The 25608-nt window shown below is 38.4% G+C and overlaps 1 protein-coding gene and 1 pseudogene across 4 annotated transcripts in view; one reads left to right on the top strand and one right to left on the bottom strand.

The window, feature by feature from the left end:
• The window catches only part of RNF214 (ring finger protein 214), a 55392-nt gene extending 29929 nt beyond the window's left edge, over positions 1 to 25463 (bottom strand). The window contains exons 1-7 of one of the 4 annotated variants that reach the window (XM_054592314.1): positions 25371 to 25463; positions 23697 to 23803; positions 21114 to 21624; positions 20359 to 20418; positions 19790 to 19825; positions 16306 to 16446; positions 13749 to 13888 (exon numbers count right to left, since the gene is read on the bottom strand). In XM_054592314.1, the coding sequence (XP_054448289.1) occupies positions 13749 to 13888; positions 16306 to 16446; positions 19790 to 19825; positions 20359 to 20418; positions 21114 to 21624; positions 23697 to 23800 (992 nt within the window). In that variant the 5' untranslated portion in view covers positions 23801 to 23803; positions 25371 to 25463. The remainder of the gene's footprint in view (positions 1 to 13748; positions 13889 to 16305; positions 16447 to 19789; positions 19826 to 20358; positions 20419 to 21113; positions 21625 to 23696; positions 23804 to 25370) is intronic. The other 3 variants (XM_054592316.1, XM_054592315.1, XM_054592317.1) reach the window with 3 other exon arrangements.
• Positions 18969 to 19614, top strand: LOC129085917 (PRELI domain-containing protein 1, mitochondrial-like; annotated as a pseudogene).
• Positions 25464 to 25608: the final 145 nt, after the last annotated feature.

The following is a 25608-nucleotide window of genomic DNA, read 5'->3' as shown; positions in this document are numbered from 1 at the left end:
GACAGAAATTTTTTAAAAATCTGATCCTACTTAGTATCAAAGAACATAAAATATTTAGGAATAATTTTGTTAGAATTTTAAAGAAATATGTGTAAGACCTATACACTGATAATTATAAAATGTTGCCAATGTAAATTAAAAACTTAAACACAAACAAATATTTATGGATTGGAGGGTTCAATATTATTGTATCCATATTCCCTACATAGATCTATAGATTCAAGACAAATGTATTCTCACCAACTTCATTTTGCTTTAGTAGGAACTGACAAGCTGCCTCTAAAAATTATATGGAAATGCAAAAATAAATATGGAAATAAAAATATATAATGTCCAAAGTAATCTTGAGGAAAAAAACCAGAAGACCTTGCATTACTTGGTTTCATGACTTAATACAAAACCATAATCATGACAGCATGATTCGGCATAAAGATAGACAAAAATATCAATGCAATAGAATAGTACTCAGAAATAGACTCACTATACAAATGACTCATAATGTCATTTGGTTTTTGGCAAAGGTGTCCAGAAATTCAATGGGGAAAGGAAAGTCTTCTCAAAAACACGATGCTGGAACAACTGGATATCCACATGGGAAAAAAATGAGCCTGAACCCCTACCACCATACACAAAAAGTACTTTGAGATGGGTCATAGATATAAAAATAAAAGTTAAAATGATTAACACTTCCATAAGAAAACACAGGAGAATATCTTTGCTGCTTCAGAGTAGGCAAAGGTATCATAAACAGGACAGGAAATTCAGTAACTATAAAAAAAAAAAAAAACTTGATATATTAGACATCACTGAAATTAAAACTTCTGTTCATCAAAAAATGCAATTAAAAAATGAGTAAGCCAGAGAGTAGGAGAAAATTTTCACAGTACATATACTGGGTTAGCCAAAAAGTTCGTATGTTTTTTCCCGTAGAATAACTCTAGTAGTGCTTAGTTGTCTTTAACTTCATTCAAAACTATTTTGTTAGACTGTATTGTGAAAACTGCCATATCAGTGTGCATTATAAAAAAGCTTATCAAAATTGAATTTTTGTGTAGCCCCTACGATATTGAAGATGGAAGAAAATAAGTGACATTTCTGGCATATTATGCTTTACTATTTCAAGAAAGGTAAAAATGCAACTGAAACGCAAAACAAAGATATTTACAGGGTATGGAGAAAGTGCTGTGACTCATTGAAAGTGTCAAAAGTAGTCTGCAAAATTCTGTGCTGGAGCTTTCTCACTGGACGATGTTCCACAGTCAGGTACCTGGACCAGTCGAAGTTGATAGTGATCATACTGAGACAGTAATTGAGACCAATCAATGTTATACTGTGCAAGAGAAAGACGACATCCAGATCAAAAAAGTTATTGGTGAAAATGAAAAATGTGTCTTTTATTTTATGGAAAAAACTAAATGGACTTTTGCCAACCCAATAACTGACAAAGGACATATATTTGGAATGTGTGAAGAACTTACTACACAGTAATAAAAAACCCAGAACTCAACCAAAAAAAAATTTTGACTGGGCACTTCACCAAAACAGATATATAAATGGCAAATAAGCACATGGAAAAAGTGATCAGTATCATCAGTCATTCAGGGAATGCAAATTAAAACCACAATGTACTACCACTGTGTAACCACGGGAATGGCAAGAATATGAAACAACCAGAACTCTCATGCATTGTAGGTAGAGTGTAAATGGCATATCCACTTTGGAAATATATCTGGCCATTTCTTATAAAACTAAACATACAGGGGTGGACAAAAGTAGGTTTATAGTTGCAATACAAATAAATACAATAATTAACAAATAGCGTTACAAGAATAAACTGTGTTTTGTATACTCACAACTGTAAACCTTTTGCCCACCCAAGTATACCTACCCTACAATCCAGCAATTCTACTCCTAGGAGTTTATCCAAGAGAAATAAAAGCATATGTTCACACAAAGACTTGCACTTGCATGTTCCTAATAGCTTTATTCTTAATAATTAACATCTGGAAACTGTTAATGCCTATCAACAAAGGAATAGCTAAACAAACTGTGGTATATTAAAAGGAATACTACTTGATAACAAAGATACAAATTGAATGAGTGTCAAAAGCATTCAAAAGCTGAATAAAAGAAGTCCTACACAAAAGCATACATATAGCATGATTTCATCTGTGTGATCTTCTAGAACAAGCAGAATTCACCTATAGTGAAACAATTAGAACAGTGGCTGCCTTTGGAAGAATTGAGACAAGGAGTGACCAGAAAGGTGCATTAGATAACCATCTGATTTAATGGTAGTATTCCTCATATTTTTATGGGGTTTGATTTACACAGGTACATACATTTATCAAAACTCATTCAATGGTAGCCTTCACGAGTATGGCTGGGTGTCAACTGGTTGCGTGTCATCCCACAAAGCAAAAGGTCACCAGTTCAATTCCCAGTCAGGGAACATAACTGGGTTGCGGGCCCAGTCCTCGGCTGGTGTGTGTACAGGAAGCAGTGATCAAAGTTTCTCTCTCACATCGACGTTTCTCTCTCTTTCTCCTTCCCTTGCCCTCTCTCTAAAAAAAAATAAAATCTTTTTAAAAAAACCCAAAAACCCTCATTCAATTGTAAACCTAAAAGTTATATATTTAGCCCTGGTTGGTGTGGCTCAGAGGACTGAGAGCCAGCCTGTGAACCAAGAGATCGTCAGTTCAATTTCCAGTCAGGGTATGTGCCTGGGTGGCAGGCCAGATCCCCAGCTGGGGGCATGTAAGAGGCAACTGTTTTGCTCTCTCACAACGATGCTTCTCTCCCTGTCTCCTTCCCTTCCTCTCTAAAAATAAATAAATAAAGTCTTTAGAAAATTTTTATGTATTTAATTGCATATACAGTTTATTACCAAAAAAAGGAAATGCAAATAATATTAAACTCTAATTAATAATATGTATGTTTATGGGTTCAGAGGTGAAGTTACTGGTATGTAACTTACTCTGATATGCATCTGAAAAAAAGATGAACCGATGACTGGATAGAAGGGTGGATATATGGAAAGATACTACTAAAACAAATTTAGCAGAATGTTAATTGCTGAATCTATGTGGCAAATGTTTATATACAATACTTCTAGCTTCTCCTGGTGTCTGAAATTTTCATAATAAAATATTGGGGGAAAACAAATCCACTAATTTAATTCCCCTGCCTAAAAATCCCATTGGTTACACTCAATAATTACCATGGCTTTTATTCAGACCTGGTTCTCATTTTTACTTCCCAGCAGTTTCTGACACTGTTTATCATCTTCTCTCTTTTGAAATTCTATTCTACTATTCCGAACTTTCCCTTTCTTACTGTGGTTATTCTTTTTGCCTTCTATTCTTCTTTCTACTCCCAAACTGTAGGTGTACATCAGGGTTTAGAAATGAGCTCTACCCTAAACTTTTTCCCACAGAAAATTCACTTCCATAGTTTTAACTATCTATCACCTCTCTGCAGTCAACACCAAATGGAGACATAGCATCTCTTCTGTATTCAAGTCTCCCATTTCCAATTGCCTCCTGAGTATTTTAACTCGCATATCGCATATTATCAAATTTATTATTTTTTTAGTTTTTAAAAAATTATTTTTATTAATTTATTTATTCACTTATTTAAGAGAGAGAGGGAAGGAGAGCAAAAGAGAGGGCGAGAAACATCAATGTGAGAGAGAAACACTGACTGGCTGCCTTCTGCAAGCACCCTTACCAGGGACAGAGCACAGAGCCCGCAACCCAGGCATGTGCACCGACTGGGAATCGCACTGGTAACCTTTTGGTTTGCAGGATGACACCCAACCAACTGAGCCACACTGGTCAGGGCCCAAATTTATTATTTAAAGTGCAGAACTTAGAACTGGAATTCTACTTCCAAATTACTGTCCATGTGGCACAGTTACCCAGGGTCAAAACAGTGACTTTTTTTTTTTTTACTTCTTTCTCTGTCCTAATGTTTAAAATAATCAAAACACCAATTCTTTGTGAATCCATTTCTTTCTTTTCATTCCACCACCAGAAGTCTTATAATGATTCTTTTAAACTCACTTTATTATAAGAGCTTAATAGTTGATATCCCAGCCTGTTTCTCCCTATAATTCATCCTGCATATTTCTAAAATATCATTAATTATGTGTCTCCTATTTATATAACTTTTATTTCCCACATCTAGAAGATACTAATACATGCTGAGCAGAAAAAGTTAAATAAAATGTGTTACTTGTACCCTACCAGTGTGGCTCAGTTGGATGGGAATCATCCCACAAACCAAAAGGCTGCTAGCTCGATTCCCAGTCAGGCATGTGCCTGGGTTGAAGGTTCAGTCCCCAGTCGAGGCAAGTAGAGAAGTAGCCAACTGATGTTTCTCTCTCACATCAAAGTTTCTCTCTCTTTCGCCTTCTCCCTCCCTTCCCCTCTCTCTAAAGATCAAACATAAAAATAAAATTAAAAAAAAATGTATTATTTGCTCTGATAGCAAATCTCTAAAGATGGACCCCTTCCAATGAATCAGGCCTCCTGGTATTCATGTTCTTGGTAATTCCCTCTAGCACTAAATGTGAGCTAGCCCTCTGACTCATTTTAACCAACAGAATGCCACAGAAGGAGCACTGTTCCAGTGCCAAGTCTACACCCTAAGAAAGCCTGGAAACTTCTATTTCTACACTCCTGGGAGCTGTGAGCCACCAAGTAAGAAATCTGGCTTCTCTGCTGGAAAGGCCACCTGGAAAGGAAAAAGCACTGAGACAACACAGAGAGAGAGTGAGGAAGTCCTAGACATCCTAGTGTCCCAGTTGAGCCAATCTTGGATGTTCCAGGCCCAGCCACCACTTGACTGCAGCTACAGAAATGACTCCAAAGAAAACTGGTAGAGCCATCAAAGATTCAATCATCCAAAGAATTTTGAAAAATAATAAACTACTCATTTTAAAACATTAAGTTACAGTGGTTTTTTTACACAGCAAGAGACAATCAAAACAACTGTCCTCAAGAAGCTAATTAGGAATCTAATGAATGAACTGAACTAACAAGGAAAGAGGGGAGAGTGGTATAAGGGGACTAAATGGTAATGGGAAAGATTACAATAAAGATTAAATTTTAAAAATTGGAATATAGCAGGAAAGAAGAATGTCTTTCCTTTGTTAGAAAAAGAAAAAATAATGAAGTGAATAAACTCTCAAGAGAACAGTGGGAGAAAAGAATAGTTAGCAAGAAAAATATACTTCCTAACCATGAAAAATTCATTTGCACTTTGTTTGCGAAAAAAATTTGGCCACTTCATTTCGATTCCATGTTCAAGAAAACAATGCTCATTGCTGAATATATCAACATGCTATTCTTTTATGTGTATTTGGTTTAATGTGTATACTATTCTTTTTACAAACACTGTCATCAGTTTTTCACTTTAATTTTTTCTTTTTAAAATTATGCATTCAGATATTGTTAAACGTCAAATAATTCTGCAAGCTTACAAAGAAAAAGAGCAACTCTTCTCTCCCTGCAATTCCTTATACATCATAGGCTCTTACTTCCTTTAGCTACATTAGTTTTTAATTCTTTCTTCTAACAGTTGTCTCCATACTTTGAAATAACAAGCTTATAATAAATTTATTAACTTTTCAATTTCAGAGTTATTGGGTTTTCACTATGAAAAATGACATTCTGTAAGTATTTTACCACTTGCAGACTTACACTGACTTTTCAATAAAATCTCCCACAATTAAAAAAAAAAAAAAAAGGCAGCAGCAGCAGCTAACTAGATGAGGAAACATTCAAGAGAATAAAAAAAGACCATCAGAGGTACATGGTAAGGCAGAAGCATACACACTATGCTAGATTAGCATGGAGGAGTCATCTAAGATGGTCAGGGTGTGGGAAAGGGAGGAGAAAAGGAGTATCTGGGGAAGCTTTCTAGAGCAGACAATACAGGCTGAGTTTTAAATGAGTTCAGGAAACTGCACGTAGCATTAAGTATAAAATAGAATGACGGTTTGAAGGAGTGGTAAAAAAAACATAAGGACATAAACAGGGATTAGGTAACTGAGGGCCTTTTATGCTAAGACTTTAAACTTTACTCTAAAAACAACATAGAACTATGAAGGATTTTAGGCAGGAAAATTACATTATCAGAACCATTATCTTAGAAAGATCTCTAGGGAGGCAGACTACAGGCAAAATTTAGTAGCCTACTTCAGTAATCTAGAACTGATGAGAATCTCAACTGACAGTGGCAGAGTGAATAGATAAAAAGGAATAATTAAGTAACTAGAGAACTTGCTAAAAGAACATGTGGTGGAGAGGTGCTAAGAAAGAGGAGTTTAGATTGACTCCCAGTTATTCTGCTTAGGCAACAGAGGAGAGAGAAATGGTAGAAGCAAAAGTGAATTAAATTCACATACAAGTAGAAAGTTTAGATTCAGACACAAAGAAAGAAAAAAATGTGTGTGTCTGCTGATAGTGATGAAACTAAAGGAAGTTTTACTTGATGGCATTTCTTTTTCCAGTGAAATAAAAAAAATCATCTGCTAAGATTAAGGAGAAAAAGGGTAGAGACAGGAAGTTTAGAAAGAAAAGTAAAAACGCTTGGAACTGGCCTCAGAGGAAAAGGGTGCCTTAAGGACTCAGGTAATGTCTCTGAAGTCATAGATTTCTGGCCCCAAGACACACAGTCATATGATTTTCTCCAGCAGCACTCAGAAGCGCAGGTATAAGTATAGAGAGGTCAGGAGACTAACTTGGCCCAGGATTGGAGTACTATGAAAAAAATGAAAGGAAAGGAACGAGGCACCCCAGAATGATAAGGAAATAAAGTAATGGTAATGGTAAGGAAAGTAATGGTAAGGAAATAAAGTAATGAGCCATGAACGTAGGCTGTCTTAAAAAAAAAAAAATGCTCCCAGGGATCCAAAGACTAGTGTAAATAGAGTGAGGTCACTAAACAAGAAAGAGGCCTTGATGTGGTCAAAGTGGAGATTTATTGGGAATGAGACAAAAAGCTGGAAAGACTAAAGGCTGAGGTCAAAATATGGAATGCTGCAACAGCCTGACTCACTGCTATTGCACATAAGAGACACTCACTAGATTTACTGATCACTAAACAAGTTATTAGGAATTCAAAGCATACCAATTAAATAAACAAGCATTTGGTGAGAAATTTCTAAAATGAAGCCTTATGAGCCATCAATTTCAATTTAGCATACTCTTATATCACATCCGAAGTAATCGATCATTCTATCACATGAGTTCATCAGGCAAGCTCAGAACATTAAAAAAAAATTATGCTTGATACTGCAGTTTTTCTGATACTTGTTCTAAGCTAGTTCTTCTATGATTCAATTGATGAGGTCCTTTAAATTGCAAGTTCATCATCTTTTATTTTGAAAGAGCCCCACTTGCTGCCATTCTAGATGAGTCACTATTAAAGGCAGGGAGCTTAAAATGAAGTTCAAGTCCTGGAAGAGTACTAGCATGCAAGCCTCATCTTTCTAATGCCAGGAATAACTTTGAAGGATCCAAGATGGGAACTAGAAAGTATCCTCACAAAAGTAAGACAGCAGCCATGACAAAGGAGCCAGGTGTCTAGGGGAAAAAATCAAATACATACCTAACCTGGATATTTGATTTTTTTTTTTTGGTTATTTCAGGGTGTCTTCTTTAAAAATGTAAGTACATTCAAATGCATAGTGACTACCTCCAACTAGTACAAAGAACTTAACAAAATTCTACTAATGAAGTTAGCTTACACAGTATCAATGTGAAATTCTCCTAATTTCCTATCCAATAGTTCAACAAATACTTGTAAAATAATTATCGGACATATACCTCTAAACTATGTGCTGTAAAAGAACACAAAAGACTAAAATAAAGGTTTTTTTAAAATAAACATATTGGGTCAGCCAAAAAGTTCATTTGGTTTTTTTCTGTAAGATGGCTCTAGTAGCCCATAGTTGTCTTCAACTTCTTTTGAAACAATTTAGTTAGATTGTATTGTGAGAGTACACATCAAAGTACATTTACCAAAAAAAAAAAAAAAAATCAAAATTGGTGAATTTTTGTGTAGTGCTTTTAATATTGAAGATGGAAGAAAATAAGTGTTGTTTCTGGCATATTATGCTTTACTATTTCAAGAAAGGTAAGATTTGTGCAGTATATGGAGAAGGTGCTGTGACTGATCAAACATGTCAAAAGTGGTTTGCTAAGTTTTGTGCTGGAGATTTCTTGTTAATGCTCCAAGGTCGGGTAGACCAACCAAAGTTGATAGCAATCAAATCAAGACATTCATTGGTAACAATCAAAATTATACCACGTGGGAGATAGCCAACATATTCAAAATATCCAAAATAATAAAGGTATTGGTGAAAATGAAAGATGTCTTTTATTTTATGGAAAAAATCACATGAACTTTTTGGCCAACTCAATATGCAGGGGTCTTGCAGAAGAAACACTTGCTTGAGTGTGGCTGGTAGGGTAATAATACAGGTATAATAGAAAAAAAGTAGAGACCTCCAGCCAAGACGGAGGCATAGGTAGATAAGCTTTGCTTCCTCGCATAACCAAAAGAAGAACAACAAATTTAAAAACAAAAACCAGCCAGGACTGCCAGAAAATTGAACCATTTGGAAGTCCCAACAACCAAGGATTTAAAGAAAAAACATTCATCCAGACCGGTAGGAGGGGCAGAGAAGTCAGCCAGAGTATGGAGAGGATGCAAGAGGCAAAGAAACAGACTAGGCAGGAGAGGAGGCAGGTGGCAGACCAGGTGGTCCCACATTCACATGCGGATTAGCCAGGAGGAACAACAGAGGTGCAAGACAGACTGCGTAACCCAGGGTTCCAGTGTGGGAAACTAAAGCTTCAAAACTGGCTGCAAAAATCTGTGGGGGTTGCGGCAGTGGTAGAAACTCGCAGCCTCACAGCAGAGTTTGTTGGAGAGACCCACAGGGTCCTAGAATTTACACAAAACCACCCACCTGGGAATCAGGACCAGAAAGGCCCACTTTGATTGTGGGTAGCACAGGAAATGACTGAAAGTAGGGCGAGAGCCAAGCAAGCGGCCCTGTTCCCTATTTGACCCCTCCCCCACGTACAGTGCCAAAACGCAGCCAAATGGGTTGCCCCGCCCTGGGAAATAGATCTAACACTCTGCCCTTTCCTACATAAAAGCTGCACTGAGACAAAGAATATGGCCCAAATTAAAGAACAGATCGAAACTCCAGAAAAAGAACTAAGTGATGCGGAGATAGCCAACTTATCAGGGGCAGAGTTCAAAACACTGGTAATCAGGATGCTCACAGAAATGACTGAGTAGAGACCCAAAATAAAGGAAGACGTGAAGGCTATGCAAAGTGAAATAAAGAAAATATACAGGTAACAAACAGTGAAGGGAAGGAAACTGGGACTAAAATCAATGATTTGGAACAGAAGGAAGAAATAAACATTCAACTGGAACAGAATGAAGAAACAGAATTCAGAAAAATGAGGAAAGGTTTAGGCACTTCTCAGACAATTTGAAATGTTCCAATATTTGAATCATAGGGGTGCCAGAGGAGAAGGGGAAGAGCAAGAAATTGAAAAGTTATTTGAAAAAATAATGAAAGAGAAGTTCCCCAACCTGGCAAAGGAAATAGACTTCCAGGACGTCCAGGAAGCTCATGAGAGTCCCAAAGAAATTGGACCCAAGAAGGAACACACCGAGACACATCATAATTACATTACCCAAGATTAAAGGAAAGAATCTTAAAAACAACAAGAGAAAAGGGGACAATTACCTACAAAGGAGTTCCCATAAGATTTGCAGTTGATTTCTCAAAAGAAATCTTACAGGCAGGAAGGGGCTGGAAAGAAGTATTCAAATTCATGAAAGTCAAGGACCTACATCCAAGATTACTCTATCCAGCAAAGCTATCCTTTAGAATGGAAGGGCAGATAAAGTGCTTCCCAGATAATATCAAGTTAAAGGAGTTCATCATTACCAAGCCCTTATTATATGAATGTTAAAGGGACTTAACTAAGAAAAAGATGATCAAAACCGTGAACAGTAAAATGGCAACAAACTCACAACTATCAATGACTGAACCTAAGAAAGAAAAATAAAAACAAACTAAGCAAACTACTAGAACAGAAACAGAATCACAGAAATGGGGATCACATGGAGGGTTATCAGTGGGGAAGGAGAGGTGGGAAAAGGTGGGAAAGGTTACAGGAAATAAGCATAACTGGTAGCTACAAAATAGACAGGAGGAAGTTAAGATTAGCATGGAGAAGCCAAAGAACTTATATGTGTGACCCATAGGCATGAACTAAGGGGGGAGATGCTGGTGGGAGGGAGGCTGCAGAGCACAGGGCAACAAAGGGGAGAAAAAATAGGGACAACTATAATGGTATAATCAATAAAATATACTTAAAAAATAATACGGGTGTAATAATTTATTGTTTAAATTTGAACATTTCACCTAAAATCCCATATGGTATGCCTGAGTGTGATATTATGTTACAGAATTACATGCTTATAATTTTCTAATAAAAGATTTTGTAATAAAAAAAGGGGCATTATTTGTACCAGACCCTCTATATGGAGAGTGCCTAGCCTTTACAATATAAATGGCCAGTCAAGACATACACAGATGGAAAAAATTTAGGGTATAATATAAAAATAAGTGTTAAAGGAGCAGAGAGCTATATACATGTTCTGAGGAAAAAAGAAATTAATTCAGGGAAAAATGTAAGGAAGATTTCACAACAGAGGAAGAATTTAAGTTGAAACTTGTAAGATGAGGAAAACGGATAAGACATCTTATAAAAGAACCCCATTTTCCAAGCCAGGAATATGGGAACTACTTTAACTTTTCCCTGTCCACCTACTGGTTCTGCTCCCAGTATCTTACAAACATGTTCACATCTTGCCACCCCACTGACCATTCTAGTTTTGGCCACCATTATTCTAACCTAGGTCTTGACAGATCAGTCTCATAAAGGGTCCTCTATACTACCCCAAATCTATTTTCCGACTGCCAAAGACATCAATCTAAAATGTAAGTCTCATCCTTTGTTACCCCTCCTTCCTTAAAATCCTTCAGTATCTCTCACTATCAGGCAAAAAACCCGAAGCCCCTAATGCAGTGAGTCTCTTGTGATCTGGTTTCTGACTGCTCTGCTAGCCTCATTCCTCTCCACCTCACATCTCAGTTGTTATTCTCCCTGTGGAGCTGTGCCTGCATTGTCTTTCTCCCTGTTCTTTGCCTGGCTAATTCCCACCACTGCAACTTTTTCTTTGAAAATTTCAAACCAACAGAAAAGTTAATACAATAGTACAATGAAGGAGGGGGAGGGGGATAAGGGTGGAAAGAAGGGGAAGGAACTAGTCAAAGAACATGTATGAGTGTCCCATGGACAGGGACAACAGTGTGGGGATCAACTGGGAGCAGGGCGGGGCGAGGGGGTGGTGCTGGGCAGAGGAGGGCAAATGGGAGGGAGGGGAAAAATTGGGACTATAATAAAATAACGATAAAAATTTTAAAAAAGAATAGTACAATGAATATATATGCCCCTATCTAGATTCATCTATTGTTATACTTTTTTGCTACATTTACTTTACCTCTCCCGGAACCACCTAAAAGTCAAGACATCACAAAATTTAACCCATTAAACTTTAGCAAGAACCTTCTACACAATCACAAATACCATAATCACATAAAAATATTTAGAATTTGACAGTATTACCTAATATGTAGTCTATATTCAAATACTCCTAATTATTCCAAAATGTCCTTTATAGTTTATTTAACCCAGGATCAAACCACGGTGATATATTGCACTTGGTGGTCTTGTTTCCCCTTATCTTTTAGGACTCAATTTTGGAGTCATTTCATCTGGGAAGTCCTCTCTGACTGCCCCCACCCAGTCTGGGTTACATGCTTCTTCTAAATGTTTTCATACCACCACTATCATGGTATCATTATGCTATTTTATAATTACCTATTTATTTACCTATTTTTCCCTATTAAAGAATAATCTCCTTGAGGACTTTTTATTCTCCAGATCCATACTGTCTGGCTCATAGCAGATATTCAATAAAGGCTGGCTGAGTGAATGAAAGAGCTATGAATAGTAAATATGTCCATCATGGACTGAATTGTGCCTGCCCCCCTAATTCATATGTTAAAGCTTTTAACTCACAATGTGACTACATTTGGAGACAGGGTGTTTAAGGAGGTAATTAAAATTAAATGGTGTCATTAGGCTGGGGCTCTAATCCAATAAGATAGGTGTCCTTATAGGAAGAAGAGAAACACCCAGAAGTGTGCATGCATAGAGGAAAGGCCATGTGAGGACACAACATGAAGGAAGCTGTGGCTGCAAGCCAAGCAGAGAGGTCTTACTAGAAACCAAGCCTGCCAGCAACTTGATGTTGGACTTCAAGCCTCTGGAAATGTGAGAAAGTAAAATTCTGTCGTTTAAGCCACCCAGTCTACAGTACTCTGTTACAGCAGCCTGAGCATACTAATACAATGACCGCAATTTTGTGTCCACAGTTCCTATAGTAAATGAAATGTTAAACAAAAACTTATACCACTGCTAGAACAAAGATCTGCAAAGAAGACTTCTTTTCCTACTTCTGGAAAAATGAACCCCAAAGTTAACAGAGAGCATGACAGAAAGCATGGCATACATAAGAAAAACCCAATTAGATCTTCAAGACTACAAGAAAATTGTTAGTATCAATCACCAATTGTAGCTATCCAATTACAGATGGTAACAAAGATAGAGATATGTAGAGTGTATGGAGCACACATCAAAAGGAAATCTTTCATGGAGCTTACAAAAAACTTACCTCCCAATTTCTGCTCATTAAGATATCTGCTGCTAAGCTGCTTATATGTACCTTCCCATGATTCATCTGTCCCACATAGAACGTAAAGGCAATGGCCTTGTTGGGTGGTGGTGGTATCTGTCTTGATCAATAAGCCTAGTACAGCGTTCTGCTTCTAATACACTCTTTTTAACTGCTGGCATATGAATCATCATGGACCACTTATCCATCTTCTAATCAATTTCACTAGATTCTCAATAGAACAACTGATTGGTCTTTAGGCCCTCTTCCAAACATTCTTTTTCATGCTGACCTTTCACAATAATCTTTCATACTTGGAAAATGATTCAGCCAAATGAGCTTGCTACTTTTCACTTAGCTCTTTCACACATTAGCAAGCCAAGATTTTCTTGATAAATAAAAATGTGTTTTAGTAGAATTTAAATAAAATCATTACAGTATGCACAGCTATCTTGATTTCCAAACAGCTCAGATTAAGAAACTTGAAAAACTGCAAATATAATTGACTTCTATGTCCACTTTACTCTTGCTCCAGTACCCAGAAGAGGATACAGGTCTACTAAATAATTCTTTCCAAACAGCTTACAATGTTATTGTTTGAAACTTACTTTTGGTGCTGAATAGCATAAATATAATCAAAGTATTCTCATAGCCTAAACTTTTTAAAAAATCAGGTTTTAAAGCAAGTAAAATAAATGTTAAGATGCATATCAAAATCTTGATCAAACTTGGGACCCAACAATTAGCTGCTATTATTTCAAAAGCCATAATCATTGGAGGACTTTTATTTGTGCACTTGTTTTTGAAATAAAAATTGGACTGAAAGAAAAAAACTGGAAATACAAAGAGGACTGACCCCTTACGCACATACACAGAGGGTTTTTATTCTTAATAGCATAATTTACCTTCTGCCCTTCTCACAAAGTTTCTCAATTTCAGCTTTCAGATCCTGCTCCTTCTGCAAAAACTCTTTCTTTTCTTTCTCTATCTTCTTCTTTGTCTCTTCTCGCTTTATTGTTACATCCTGGATAGCCTTTAATATCTCCTGAATCCCACACAATTACAGTCACACACAAATAAAGAAGGAAATAAATTAGTTATTGTAGTATTAGTTATTATTTTTAACTATCACAAATTAATACATTGACTTTAGTAACAAATTGAATTGAAGGACTCTGGTTGATGAGTAGCTCCAAAAGCCAGTATTTAGATGTAAGGAAGACAGTTAAAATAAAGCAGATTTCAATTCAACAGGAAAAAAGATTTTCTAACTGTTCAAAAATGGAATTTACTGCCTTGTGGTGCAATAAGCTCTCCATTATTGGTGTTCAAATAAAGGCTGAATGAACCTGTCAGGAATGCTGAGAAAGGTATTCTTGTACAGGGTGGCAGTTTGTTACTTTCAATAAATATGGTCTTGTTTTGTTACAGTCCTATTTTATTATGTATGAGGTTATTATTTTTTTCTTTTCTTCCTATTTAACAAATACATATGTGTGTATATATGTGATAAGAAGTAACAAAAAGTTAAGTAACTCCCTAATTCACACCAAATCCACCCATAAAGTAATCAATGTATTGTTTTATTCTTTCACATCTTTCACCATTTTCACACAAACACATGTATACTTATGTATTTTGGTGGTTTTTTCTTTTTTAATGAGGTCATTTTATTATTCTGCATCCTGCTTTCTTTATACTTGAAGTGAACATACTGTCAATATAGATCTAACTAAAAAATAGCTGTATAATATGACGTAATGCACACATATGCAATTTATCTAACCATTCTCTATTAAGAGTCCATCAGGTTGATTCCAGTTTTTTGTAACTAAAAACAATACTGTAATAAACATTCTGTATGTCTACACTTTCATACAAAAACTATTATTTCTGTAGAATAGATTCTTATCAATGAAATTGCTGGGTCACAGTATGTGTACATCTTAAATTTTAACTGACAATTCCTAGTAACTTTTCCAAAAAAGGTTGTAACAATTCATACTCCTACCCATGTCTGAAAAGAACCATTTTTCCTCACACTTGACAACTTATTTCATTTTTGCCAGTCCTCTGGGGGAGAAGGAAGAATGGTATCTAATAATTATAATGAGCATTTCCCTAACTTCCCTTCTTTCCTGTTTTTACTGCCTGTCTCCTCCAACTACAATAAGTAGTCAATGAAAGCAGAGACTATGTTTCATTTACCACCAAATCTTCAGAGCCTGGAATAGGAACTCAAAAAAATATTTGCTGAGTGAATGAATGAATACCAGTGAGGCTGAGCCTCTTTTCATATATTTATTACCTATTTGCTTTCCCTCTTCTGTGAATTACTGACTACAGTAGTTCTCCGCCCAAAATATGTCCACATTCTAATTCTTGGAACTTGTGAATATGTTACCTTCCATGGGAAAAGAAACTTTGCAGATGTGACTTAGGTAAGAATCTTGAAATGGGAAGGTAATCCTCGATTATCTGGGTGGCCCTATCTAATCACAACATGGGTTTTTAAAAATGAAGAATCTTTCCCGGTTGTGATCCCAGAAAAATGTAATTAGGGAAGAATGGTCAGAGGTGCAATGTTTCTGACTTTGAAGATGGAGAAGGCAGCCTCAAGTGAAGGAAGGCACACAGCCTCTATAAACTGGAAAAGCAGAGAAGCAGATCTTCTCCTAAAGCCCTCAGAAAGGAATATGACCTTATTGACACCATGATTTTCACCCAATGACCTCATGTTGGACTTCTGACCTGTAAAAACTGTGAGATAAATTTGTGTTGTTTTAAGCCACTAAATACATGGTAATTTTTAACAGCAGCAATAGGGAGCTAATACAATAACTTTTCCTGGCTTTTCTCTAGTTATTTGACTTTTATCACAAATTTACAGGAGTCTCAGAGTGTCACTGATATTAAACCCTTCCTCAGATGTACTACAGATATTTTCTCTCAGCCTAACATTGACCTTTTTTACTGTTTTTTGTATCATTTGCTGTATCAAAAACTTTGAATTATATGTAATTAAATTTATTAATTGTTTTATGGCTTCTGGGTTTTCTGCCTGGCTTAAAATCATCCCTTACAACATGAGGTTTTATAGATATTCTCCTAAATTCTCTTCTAATTTGAAAGATTTTTCCAGTTTTTATATGTAGATGTTTAATCTACCTAGAATAGTACTTTTTAACATAATATGATAAAAGAATCTAATCAAATGATTTTTCTAGGTAGACTATCAATTATGTCAACAAGCTATAATGAATAATCCTTTTCTCTCTAACTAAAAGACAAGTCAGAGTTTGAACGAGATGACCTCAAAGGTTATTTTTATCCTTAAAAGCCCACAATAACCATTAAAAAGTTAAATACTGCTTTTCTATTTCTATTTATTTGGAAACAAAATTAAAGTTTGATTAGGAACTACAGCTTTAATTATTGACAATTAGACCATAAACAGAATACCTGGTGATTCTTCATTTCCTCTTCTCTCCTCTGCTGAAGTTGCTTTAATTGTACTTGGAGCTGATTCTCTACTTGCCTCTGCTTGTCCAGGACCTCCTGGTACCGTTCCTTCAACAGGGTTCTCTCTGTCATCATTTTATCCTATTGGTAACAATAGAAGAAAAGTGTAGTTCTCCAACTTAATTGCAAGAAACATTTACCAGGTGCCTGCTCAAGGCACTGTGCAGAGCTCTATAGTTACAGTGTCCAATACTGTAGCTTACTAGCCATATGTGGCAATGTTAATTTAAACCAATTAAACGAAGAAAATTAATTAGTTTATCCAATTAATTTCAGTCACCTAGCCATGGTCCAAGTTCTCAAAAGCTACATGTGACTAGTGGCTACCATACTGGACAGCACAGAGAGGGAAGATTTCTATCATTAGAGGGAGTTCTATTGTACAAAACTGCTCTACGGCAGAGGATGGCAACCTATGGCCTATGGGCCAAATCTAGCCATTGCCTGTTTTTGTAAATAGAAGTTTTATAGGAATACAGCCCCCGTCAATGGCTTACAGGCTGCTTTCACCCTACAACAGAAAAGTGGAATGGTTACAACAGAGGCCATATAACCCATAAAGCCTAAGATATTTATTCTTTGACCCTTAAAAAAAAAAAAAAAGTTTGCCAATCCTGGCTCTAGAGAATAAGAGGAAGAAGGCATTTTATCATTCATTAAGAGAAAGAAGAAAAGAATGTGCAAAAACAAAGAACATGTCACCTACCAAAATACATCCAGAAACAGGACTTCTTACATCATTAGCTCTGAAAACTGAGAGATCCACTAAGAGGTGTAGGGAACTTGGGATTCAGACTGATCAAAGCAACAAGCTCTCATATAAAGTCAGGAGTAGAAGCAAGGACCACAATTTCTCTCTGCCTCCCTCAAATCAGTAAATCAAGAAAAGCTACGGTTAGCTTTCAAAGAGACACTAAAACTTACAGAGGGTCAATTTACAACACACAGGTATAAGGGAATACACAATTCTCATAAATGCATGAAAAGGAAAGCAAATAAAACAGGAGCCAAGTTTCTTGCACTACTGCCAAGCTTAACACCTGCCTCGTTCCACTGCCTTTTTAAAAGATTGTGGGTTGTGCCACCACCCAAAAAAATACAGCCAAACACAACACAACCCTGGGCCTCTTTTGGCCCAATTGCTTGCCAGTTTCCACCCATTTCAGACTGATACTGAAGTGTATTTATAACTTTAGTTGGCCCCTTCAATTGTTATACAGTCATCCAAACCCTATGGCACAAAAATAAATACTTAATGTAAATAAACTGATTAGTATAAGTGCTCAAGAAAAGATGACTTTCTCCTCCTTTCCCTGGAGGTTCTCTTCTATGCAGCATATCTCCATGAGGTCTCTCATCTCTAGGATCTTTTTTTCTGCCTGTTATTAAAAACTCCTGAGTAGCTACTCTCTACTGTAAAGTTTTTACTGGTCTATGATTAATGTACTCCAATAACTTATTTCTTTCCATCTGCCTCTAAATTTCTTCAACATGCTCCACGTATTTACTTTATCTGGTTACTACAAGCACTTTTCCTTTTTTCCATTCAAGTAACACATCTTACCCTGAAGACTTCTTTCTGATCCTCAGATGCCTTTTCCAGCACTATTCATCCTCTTGAAAAATATACCTTTAGATAGGTATTCACTGAAGGGGTAGAAGTTTTTGCCAGAAAATGTCAGTGATAGATAAACGGGACCAATGTAATAAAGATAAATGTGAAATTTTCTAAGTTTTTTTAATGTTTTTTTATATCTTCACCCATTTTTTAAAAAGATTTTGTTTATTGTTAGAAAAAGGGGTCAAGAGGGAGAGAGGGAAAGAAACATCAATGTTTGAGAGAACCATCAGTCAACTGCCTCTTGCACACACCCCAACTGGGGACCAGGCCACAACCCAGGTAGGGGTCCTGACCAGGAATCGAACTGGCGACCTTTTGCTTTGCGAGACAACACCCAATCAACTGAGCCACATTGGCCAGGGCTCTCTCTCTAAGTTTTTAAAACTAATTGCCTAGGAATAAAATGGAAAGACACAACTAAATAATACATGAGAGAAAGACTTGATGGAGTTTGACTGAAGGTGACTGAGACTGCCAAAATAAACTAAAAGAGAGATAGAGAATGAGAGTCCCATTGTATTATGAATTAATTATTCTCTGTCTGGATTATTATATTTAGTTCTCAGGATCACATTTCAAAAGAAACACTGATAAGATGGTACATATCTGGGTAAGTGCTCAAGAAAAGGTAACCAGGATGATGAAAGGACTGAAACATACCATATAAATTAAAAAAAGGACTGTTAAAAACACCTGGGAATGTTTCACAGAGAAAGGTTCAGACCTGAGAGTTAAGAGGAATAGGCAAAAAAAAACCCCACAAACCCTTTAAAACTATGTAGGGCTACTGGACAATTTCTTATGGCAGTGGCCGGCGGTGGGGCACTGAACAGTGGTGACTGAGCTGCAAAGCTTGTGGGTGTGTGCCAAACCCAACCTGGCCTTTGCATGCCACCACCTGCACACAAGCCCCTCCCCCTCCCGCCCCAGCCCCTACAGCCCTAATGCTGAGCAGATGCTGAGTTTGCCGCGACTGGGGATGATGTTGAAGTATTTTCTGGGACACAGCGTGCTCCAGAGTTCCTGGGATCAAGTGTTCACTGCCTTCTGGCAGTGGTACCCGAATGTCTATAGCAAATACGTATTGACAGAAGACTTAGTGTACCAGGAGATAATCCTTGACCAAAAGCTCCTGTCCCAGAGAGTCCTGCCAAGACCCACAGGAGGTCCCACTAGGCCAAGTGACTGTTTCCTGTCAATGCTACTCACTCAGTGTACATCCTAGAGGATTCTATTGTGGACCACAGAATCAGACCATAACCATCTTCACCTGGAACATCAACCATGCCCAACTGATGGCAGTGGAAGAATGACATGTTTACTGTGTGAACTGAGAACCGAAGCTGGACTGAAATCCGCTGGGAAGGCTCAGTCTCCTCTAGCTTATTTGGTGTCTTCAGACCTGTCCAGGAATTTGGTCTCACCCAGTTCAAAAGCAATGTGACCAAGACAATGAAAGGTTCTGAATATATCTTGGCTGAGGTGCAAGGTGAGGTCCCTTCCAAAACCCTTGTTTGACACAGCCAAGGAGAAGGTAGAGGAGATGGCATTGGCAGTAAAGACAAGGCCCAGCACCTTGCCACAAGGCAGCCAACAAACAGCAGCAGCAGCAGCAGCAGCTGGTGTAGCCAGCCCATGCCCTGGTGCTGCAGCACACCAGACCACCCAGCTCCACTCCCTCTGTCCTCCTCACTTGTACTTTATTATTAAAAGTCAACTTCCAGCCCGATCTACTATACAGGTGGTAGAATGGGGGTGTGGTGTCTTGTCTGGCATCTATAGTGCACCGAGCATGTCACCTACATCAGGGCTGGGCCTACTTCTTCCTGCATCGAGGAGCTGTGGACAGAAGCACAGAGAGGTGCTGTGACTTGCCCAGAGTCACAGACAGCATGCAGGCAAAGTGATCATAAACACTAGACTGTAAGCTCCGTGAAGGCAGGGACCTTTGTTTTGTTCTCTGATGTGTCCCAAGTATGTGGAACAATATCTAGCACATAACATGAACTCAATAAATATTTGTTGAATTCAGTCAGTGCCCCTACCCCTCCAAAAAAATATGTAGTGCTAACAAGTAAAAGAGGATTTAGATTTACTCTACATAGCTCAAGAGAGAATTATAACAAGGCTTAGCGGTTCTGTCCTCACCTCCGAATGAGATCTAACGATAAAAGCTATTTTAAAAATGCAACAGGCTGCTTTGTGAGCAGTAAGCTTCCCATCCCTGGAAGTGATCATGTAGAAGTTAGCTGACTATCCATCAGGAATTGTATAAAGGAGGTTCCTACATCTTTTTTCAACTGACATCATATGACTCTAGATTTTCTGCATTAATGGTTTAATATATCAACAATGACAGTTTACATACTTACCAGATTCTTTTCAATATCTTGATCTGTGTTTACCTCTGAATCAGCGGTCTTAAAGTCAGTCTATAAGGAAAGAAACAATATATTCAGAACCATTCAGTTACATTTTAAAAGGAAGAATTACTCTAGTACTTTCACCTAGAAATATGCCACAAGTAACTAAGTAGTTAACTTACTGGCTTCACAGCAAGAGAACGCTGTAGTTCTGGCAAATGGACACTGACACCCACACTGCAGTGAGCACTTATCCCACAAAATAACCTGAACAAAAACCCAACAACTGATGGAGAGACAGCCTCAAGTCTGAGATTAGAATTTTGCCCCCTACAACCTATGGTACCCATCTTTCCTCCTACAACAAAGCACACCAGCCATTACAAGGCAGGATACATTGTACTTCTTAAGATGTAGATCAGAGAATTAACAAGATTCCTCCTGCAAGGACAAAGATGGGAAATATGAATGCGAATGACCTACACTCATCATTTACTCAGTGAAAGAGATTATGTGTAGATCATAAAGTTCCTAGTCACCACAATTAGACAATGGCTCCTGGCTTTATTATTTACTGAACACCAGAATGAAGTCATCATATAGCACCAAGTGGATATGGTATGAAAGTTGCCAGGAAAAAAAACAAAAAACAAAAAACAAACAATAAAGAGTAGTTCTCCACCAACCATGAAGAAATGTCTCTTACCCTAAAAAAAAAAAAAAAGCCCAAATTCCATTTTAATAGTAGAAACTTGATACTTGACCTGTACAGCAATGTTCTGAGAAAGCTTCAGGGAAGGGCTATCCTGATCATCATCCTGATCCACTCTGACTCCTTCAACCCCATTTGCTGGAGGTACTACAGGTCGGAAATCCAAGCCTGTGTCCCTGCTACCTTCCTTTAGGATGGAGGCTTGTGGGGATTTCTCTTCAGAACAATTCCCGGAGGCAAGTTGCTTTGAATGGCACCCTGCCTTAAGAGACCGAGTGACAGGGTGGAGGCTCTCCCGGAGGCATGTGTCCCCCTCCTCTCCTGAGGTGTCCGCCATGTCCTTCAAATCAGACTGAGACCCACTGCCAGAAAGACAAAGGGCTGTGGCTACCAAGTTTTCTCCTAAAACCGCCTGGTGCGCCGCTGAAGTATCACCTGCTGACGAACCAGGATTCTGCTCTGGCTGTTCCAAATGGACATTTCTGTTACTCTCCTTGGTTATCGTTTGGCTACTTACACTTGACAGAGGCGAGTTCTTGTGCTTCTGTGCAGGGTCTTTGGGGCTACCAAAACATAAGATAAAAAGTTTCTCTCTTCACCCAATCTTAAAGATGATTAAATACATAATACTTTTCATGTAATCTTTAAAAGAGTAAGACTAGACTATATAAGCCCCCCAAATGATCAAAATGAAAAGCAACTTAGTTTCTATCTAGTGATTTTATCCCACATACAGGGAGTACAAGCTGGTGGTTAAGAACCTGGATTCTGGAGACAGTCTACAGTAAATGACTACACATAAGTGACTCCGAAGATTCAAAAACTTTTTGAGGGCCAAGTTGAATAATTTTTAGGAATACAAATGAAATAGCTTAATGTTAGAATATTTCATTTTGTTACATGTATTAAGTTAGTTATGCATATTTTAATAAATAAAATACTAATTTAGAAATGTCATTTTTATTCCACTCTCATGTTTCACAAAAATAATTTTCACTCTAACTCATACAGATGTCTGATGAGACCCACTTTTTAGGTTCTTCAACATTTTCCCAGAGCATCTTCACTTCAAGCTGTCTGGAGTACAAACAATTTTGAATCAAAAATTGAAGCTTTAACTAGAAATTTTATCCCAGACAAGTACATATGTGTACAACACTGCAATAGTTGTTTTATCGTTTATCACAGTGACTTAAAATATTGGTTTTTAGGAGATTTTTAAACCTATTTACAATGACATTCAACATTCACAACTGTTAAGTTTTTCACAAAGGAATAATGACTAAATCTGTGTTAAATTTCTTTACCTAAGAAACCCCAAACTAGCAATGACTGAGGCTTCAGGTCACTATGCCTTTCTTTCCTCAGTAGCACTTGCTGCTCAAAATAAAACAACTGAGAGAACATCTTGTAAAATGAAAATCTTTATAAATACTCCAAGCTGATTCCTTGCTGGGAATTAATTGAGGAGTTGGGGGAGGGGCACTTAATTACAAATTTGGACATATATAGTACCTAGATGTGAATCCTGACTCTAGTATTTACTAGTTGTTTAACTCTGGGCAAATTACTTAACTTCATTTGTAAAACAGAAATATTATTACCTACTTGATACAATTACTGTGAGGATTACGTGAGATAATGCATCTTAAGAACTTAGTATAGTGCCTGGCACATAGTAAACATTCAATAAACCTTAGTTGGTAGTAGTATGTAGCTGATTTTATTTATAAATTGAAGATCCAAGTTTATGATTAGACTTACTTAAGATTTTTCCCCATTACCCATTCACTAACAAACTTCTCTTCATTTAAACAAATATTTATTAAGTACTCTGTTGTCAGACAAGCCTGGGTTCAAACCCTGACTCCAACAGAGCTTGGTAACCTTGGGCAAGTTACTAACCTCTCTGTGTCTCAGTTTCCTCACCTGTAAATGGGAATAATAATATTAGCACCTACCTCCTGGGATTGTAGGGAGGATTAAATGTGTTAATACATATAAAGCTGTTAGTACAGTATTATCTATTGCATTAGCTCCTAAATACTCTAGAAAAGAGCTGAGGTAGAATATATAGTTGATTCAGTACAACACTGTACATACAATGTGTCAAGCATTGTAAGATACAAAGTTGGATAATCATAATTCCTGCCCTCAAGAGCTCAGGAGAAAGACAAAAGATATACATGAAGAAGTAAACCATATTACCAAAGCTATCTATCTATAGATAGATACAGCTATACAAATAGAAACATATGTATATATATACATGTACCTATGTATATGTTATATAGAAGATGTATATGTGTATACACATATGTGTAATATATAAACATGTAGTTAAATATATAATCCATGTAGAATAGAGGAAATATTTGCATTTTTAGATGAGTCTGACCCCTCGTGTTCTAATTTATTTATTCAACAAACATTTATCATGTCTGCTGAATGTCAAACGCTGTGTTACATACAGAAACATATATCAGACAGTCCCTACCTTCAAGAAGCGTAATCTAGTGCAGTGCACTGCTACTAAAGCCAAAAAGGGAAAAGACCAGCTATACTTCCATAAGAGGCCCAGCTCAAATGCCCTTTACCCAAAAAACTTCTTCCCAATCAAGAATCCACACATTACCTTAGAGCACCTAGGAGACCTTCATCTGATTTGGAAGCACATACACTGGAAGAGGATTCTGGAGGATTGTCCACCACACCAGCCACCTCAGACGCAGCCATCATGCTCTGCATATTCAGAAACAAATTACAGGCCACAAGTTTCAAGTTTTTAAAACAAATGTATCTTTCCCTCTCAGAATGCCCACATAACAGTTAGTTGTTCCAGGAAAGAAACAAAGTTGGGCTCCAGGGGTAAATATTTAGGAACATTTATTCTATGCTAGGGTATTAACAGAGCCAGTGCATGCAACTGGTCCCAGTGGACATCAATCCTCAGGAATCACCATATTTATCTAAACATCCAGGAGTCTGTGCCCAGCCTTCTTTGCTTTTGGCATAAATGCAGTCATTTAAAACATTAGACCAGAGTTTGTGACACATTTTCAAATGGTTCACATATCTACCTTACCTAATATCACTTACAAAAGATGCATTTTTTGGCCTAATATCAAAATATCATACGTTTTTAAATCATTTTATTGCTGTTACATTAAAAGCATTCTCCATTAACTTGAGAAGTTTTAGTTTTAGGGAGGTGTCCCCTGTGTGAAAGAAAAGCAGTATTACATTGAGCAACCCAAATTATCTTTTACTCTGCCAGTACTTCCCCAGCGATGGGAAAGTTTGATAACCACTGACTGAGTAAAGTACAGACTCTTCACAGTTACTACAAGGGTGCAAAAGAGTATGAGAATCTAGGTTACGCTAGCATGAAAATGAGCTGAAAACAGGACAATCCCAAGTAAGGGAACCGGGATAGACGACTTTCTCAGACCAAACAGTCATCTTATCTTTTACGTTGTAGGACAAACTCACCGCAGTCTCTGGGAAAAAATACACATGGGGGGAGGGAGGTGTAGCATAGGGTTAGTATAAATTTTTTCTTCTTAATTTTAATATAATCACAGGTACACCCCTGACCCTTCAAAAGCCCTTAGGGCAAGTATGAAGACAGCTGTGTCAACACTTCAATTACAAGCCAGGGATTCTCTGTGCCTCAGTTTCCCCCATTATACAAAGGTCCTAGGAAAAATGGGCCCTCAAATCGCCGTTACTGCTACCTCGGGTACAAACATCCTGCCCCGAAACAGCCCAGAGGCCGGAGATCCTTGGTGCCGGGTAAAACGAAACCACAGGGCACCGGTCACATATGCAACTCCGTGCTAGAGAGCCCAAAGAGTAGGGGGCCGGTACATCGGGCTGCAGCGTGGGATGGAATGTCGAAGGTACCAAGGGAATCTCCTCTGCACCGCAACCCGGGGGCGACCACCAGCGAGACCAGCGACACCAGCGATGGCGTGAGCACTGGGTCCTCGGGGGAGAACGGGGGACGGACGCGAAGGGGACAATGGGTGAAAGAAGCGCCGGGTGGCCACGGTCGCCCTCCAACTAGCTTTGCCGGCCGCTGCCTCCGGCCAGAGCCCCTCCTCACACTCCCCTCAGCCCAGTATCCCGTGGCCGGCCCCCGTTCCACTTCTAGGCCAGGACCTCCGCCCGCATCCTCAAGGCACCCTCCACGCCCCCCACCTCAACTCCCGACCCCCGGCGTCGCAGCCCCCAGCCCGCGCGCCCGCCCCGCACACCCCTCGGGTTCCTAGCCCCCGGGAGGGAAGGGGGGAGGGTCGGGACGCACCTGAGCGGGCGGAGCGGGGGGAGGGGGCGGCCGGGCCTCGGGGGGAGGGGTCGAGCGCTGGTCCGCGCGCTACACCTCCCACTTCCGGCGGCACGAGCGGAGGAGGCGAGGCTCAGCCCGGATAGGAGAGGCCGCGGTGGCACCGGCCGCCTCCGACGGCGCCCTCTGGCGGCCAGAGCTGGCACCGTCGAGGGGACGAGGGCGTACGGAAACCCCTTAAGATAGAAGTGGACTCTCC

Source organism: Pteronotus mesoamericanus, unplaced genomic scaffold (genome assembly GCF_021234165.1).
Source record: "Pteronotus mesoamericanus isolate MK-2021 breed Mesoamerican mustached bat unplaced genomic scaffold, CSHL_Meso_final scaffold_36, whole genome shotgun sequence".
NCBI classification, from domain to species: Eukaryota; Metazoa; Chordata; class Mammalia; order Chiroptera; family Mormoopidae; genus Pteronotus; species Pteronotus mesoamericanus.
Note: the sequence above shows the minus strand (reverse complement) of the source record. Positions and strands in the feature narration are given on the sequence as shown.